The sequence below is a fragment of the Cicer arietinum genome, unplaced genomic scaffold (genome assembly GCF_000331145.2).
Source record: "Cicer arietinum cultivar CDC Frontier isolate Library 1 unplaced genomic scaffold, Cicar.CDCFrontier_v2.0 Ca_scaffold_4287_v2.0, whole genome shotgun sequence".
In the NCBI taxonomy this organism is placed as follows: Eukaryota; Viridiplantae; Streptophyta; class Magnoliopsida; order Fabales; family Fabaceae; genus Cicer; species Cicer arietinum.
In genome coordinates, this window is record NW_027337936.1 from 1 (window position 1) to 3,329 (window position 3,329).

General features: G+C 24.4%; 1 protein-coding gene across 1 annotated transcript; it reads left to right on the forward strand.

Moving 5' to 3' along the window:
- The first annotated feature begins 7 nt into the window (after nucleotides 1-7).
- Nucleotides 8-3,072, forward strand: LOC101499373 (probable methyltransferase PMT19). The gene is made up of 2 exons (XM_004517038.3): nucleotides 8-389; nucleotides 2,603-3,072. Exons 1-2 carry the CDS (start codon nucleotides 10-12, stop codon nucleotides 2,805-2,807), a joined length of 585 nt encoding a protein of 194 aa, XP_004517095.1. The 5' UTR covers nucleotides 8-9; the 3' UTR covers nucleotides 2,808-3,072.
- Nucleotides 3,073-3,329: the final 257 nt, after the last annotated feature.

Consider the following 3,329-nt stretch of genomic DNA (forward strand, 5'->3'; position numbering starts at 1 on the left):
TATACCAAAATGACACCATGCATTTTTCCTCTTCAAAAAGTGAAAGATATCAACAAAACATCTAGTGGTGTTCTTGAGAAATGGCCTATGAGATTAAATGCTTTACCACCAAGAATAAAAAATGAGAATGATAATGGTTTCACACTTAAAGTATATAATGAAGATAATAAGATATGGAAAAAGAGAGTATCTTATTATAGTGTCATGCTCAAATCACTATCTTATGGTGGATATAGAAATGTTATGGATATGAATGCTGGATTTGGTAGATTTGCAGCTGCAATGAGGAAATATCAAGTTTGGGTTATGAATGTTGTTCCCTTTGATGCAAAAAGCAACAATCTTGGTATTATCTATGAAAGAGGACTTATTGGAACTTACATGGATTGGTATATTATTTATCACAGCTTTTCATTTTTATTTTTTTTTTATTTTGAAAGATCAATCATTTTAGTATTTGAATGTGTGAGACGTTATCTTTATAGTTCATAAATGTATCTTAATTGCAAATTACAAATACAACTCTAGTGGCTCTTTTGTTAGAAATTTGTTGGACTAATTTGACTCACAGAAAATTCATTTGAAGATTAAATTGATTACATAAAAATATATTTGAAGACCAAAATAACTAACAAAAGACATATTAGTGGATGTATTTGCAAATTTGATACATTCAAGAATTAAATTGAAAGTGTCTCATACATTAGAGACCATAATAATTACTTACTCTTATCGTTTTAATTTGATAAAATTGCACGAAGATTTTTTTTTAATTAATTTAATGTTTTAAACAAGTCATTTAAATTAAGTTAAATTATATCAATTTTTTCATTTTTATTTTAAGCTATTTTTTAAGAATTTATTTACTTTATAAAAATATATTTTTTATTTTTCGGTTTCTAAAACCTTTGTTGATTAGTTACTAATAACACTTGTTTGCATTTTTTTAAAAGAGTAAAATGTTATAAACTTATTTTCATTTCATTATTTTTAAAAAATGTATAATCTCTATCTTGTTTTTCATCTTCTCTTCAATGAATGGTTTAAATGTCTCACATCATTTTAGCAAATTTAAAATAATAAAAATTTAAAAAAATAAATCATAAACATGTACTAAGATTCTGACCTTACATAACATGTGTATGATGGCATAAAAGATCTCTGTTGTAAACAAATTATTTAGCATTTTGAATGTAAATTTTATCTATTTAATTACAGATCATCACCTTACATGTGCGAGTAAAATGTTATAAACTTATTTTCATTTCATTATTTTTAAAAAATGTATAATCTCTATCTTGTTTTTCATCTTCTCTTCAATGAATGGTTTAAATGTCTCACGTCATTTTAGCAAATTTAAAATAATAAAAATTTAAAAAAAAAAATCATAAACATGTACTAAGATTCTGACCTTACATAACATGTGTATGATGGCATAAAAGATCTCTGTTGTAAACAAATTATTTAGCATTTTGAATGTAAATTTTATCTATTTAATTACAGATCATCACCTTACATGTGCCACACTTATTATTTTGCAGTGAGTTTTTGTTTAACTTCAAACTTGGTTATAAAATACTGTAGTTATTTTCTTATTCTATATGGTTGACTTCAAGATTTATATCAAAATACATGTTTGTTGCTGTTGGAAATTGTGCTTTTCTTTTTTGACATTAATAGATCCATTGATATTTGAATACAAAATTTCAATATCATATATTCGATATTATATAAAATACACTTATTTTCAATGTATTTAGATTCAAAGAAAAAAATTAGTATAAAATCAAAAATTATATAAATTGTTTGAAATACGGTATTTGATATCAATTTTTCTTTTTAAAAAAAAAAAACATTTCTGTATATAATCTAATAGTGCATTATAGTAATTGTTGTGATCTTGTAACACTCAAGAAATTGCCATTCACAAATGACAATGGCACTTTTGTTGATATTTGATTTATATTATACTACTATATAAGTTGGAAAGACTTTTGACATATAAAAAACTAAGGTCCCTTTATTTAATTATTAATACAATGATTTTTACATAAAGAAATTACTAATCTATTTTAGAGTTTTGTGTGTGTAGAACATTAGCAATTTTGTTTATTTACAATCATAATATTTTCTAATATATGCTTTGTGTGTTCTGTTTTTTTTTCTTCCTTCTTATCTTTGTTTTCCTCAATCATACGGCTGAATCCTTTACTTTCCACCATTTTCATTACCAATAATCTAAAATATAAATTTAATAATGTGATATTTGATGGGTTCAAACATATTTTATACACTCCAAAACACTTCAAAATAATAATAAAGGAAAAATAAAAAAACATCATAATTCAAATAAAAAGTATCTTGTATTTTCCTTTTGAGTACTTTAATTTATCTTATTATGACATCTAGAGATATGATTCATTTTCATCCTCATCAATATATTTATCTCTTGACCATGACCATGACTATTGTCTAATGTTTTCATACTTCTAATGGACTAAAACTTGAAAGCATTACAAAATCTTTATAAAGTTCAAAGGCTTAGGAAATTAATATATTTAGCTAATGTTGATAATATTAACAATATGAATGTTTCTTGCAGGTGTGACATTACTGATATTATTCTTGAGATGCATCGAATTCTTCGTCGTGAAGGAACTGTTATTATTAGAGATTTCAAAGATATAATTCTAAAAGTAAAAGAAATAACAGATAGAATGATATGGGAAGGAGGAACACTTGTCAAAGATGATGATCATAATGGATCATCTCAAGAAATGATTATGATTTTCAATAATACCAACTAGTAATTGATTAATTTGTTAGCTTTGGATAGTTAACTTTTTCTTAATCTTTGTTTTAGTGGATTATTAAACTTCAAATATGTATGGTTAAAATTCAATTAATTACAAATTAGAAATTTTGGGAATAAGTGATGTTTGCATAGTTTTAATTTGCAAAGCACATATCAAGATGAGATGCAATAGATACTTTTATTTGAAATTCCAAGACTTTGGGCAATCTAATGTTAAGTGGTCTTAAATTTCTAATGGACTTTTTTTTATGGGGAGATATATTTTTGTGTTGTCCTTTTAACTTATTGTAAGTTATTGTCTTTACGACTAATATGAAAAAATAAATATATTTTTTAAAATTCAATATGTTGAATCGATATAAAAAATGTCATTATCTTAATTTTTAAGACAGAGAGAATCGTTAACTTATATTTTCAAGAAATGTGGTTGATTGTCGTTAGAATTTCATATAATTATTAAGCATCGATTCATGATGGACCATTTGTCGAGATCCTAAGATGTTCTCCGAATGGA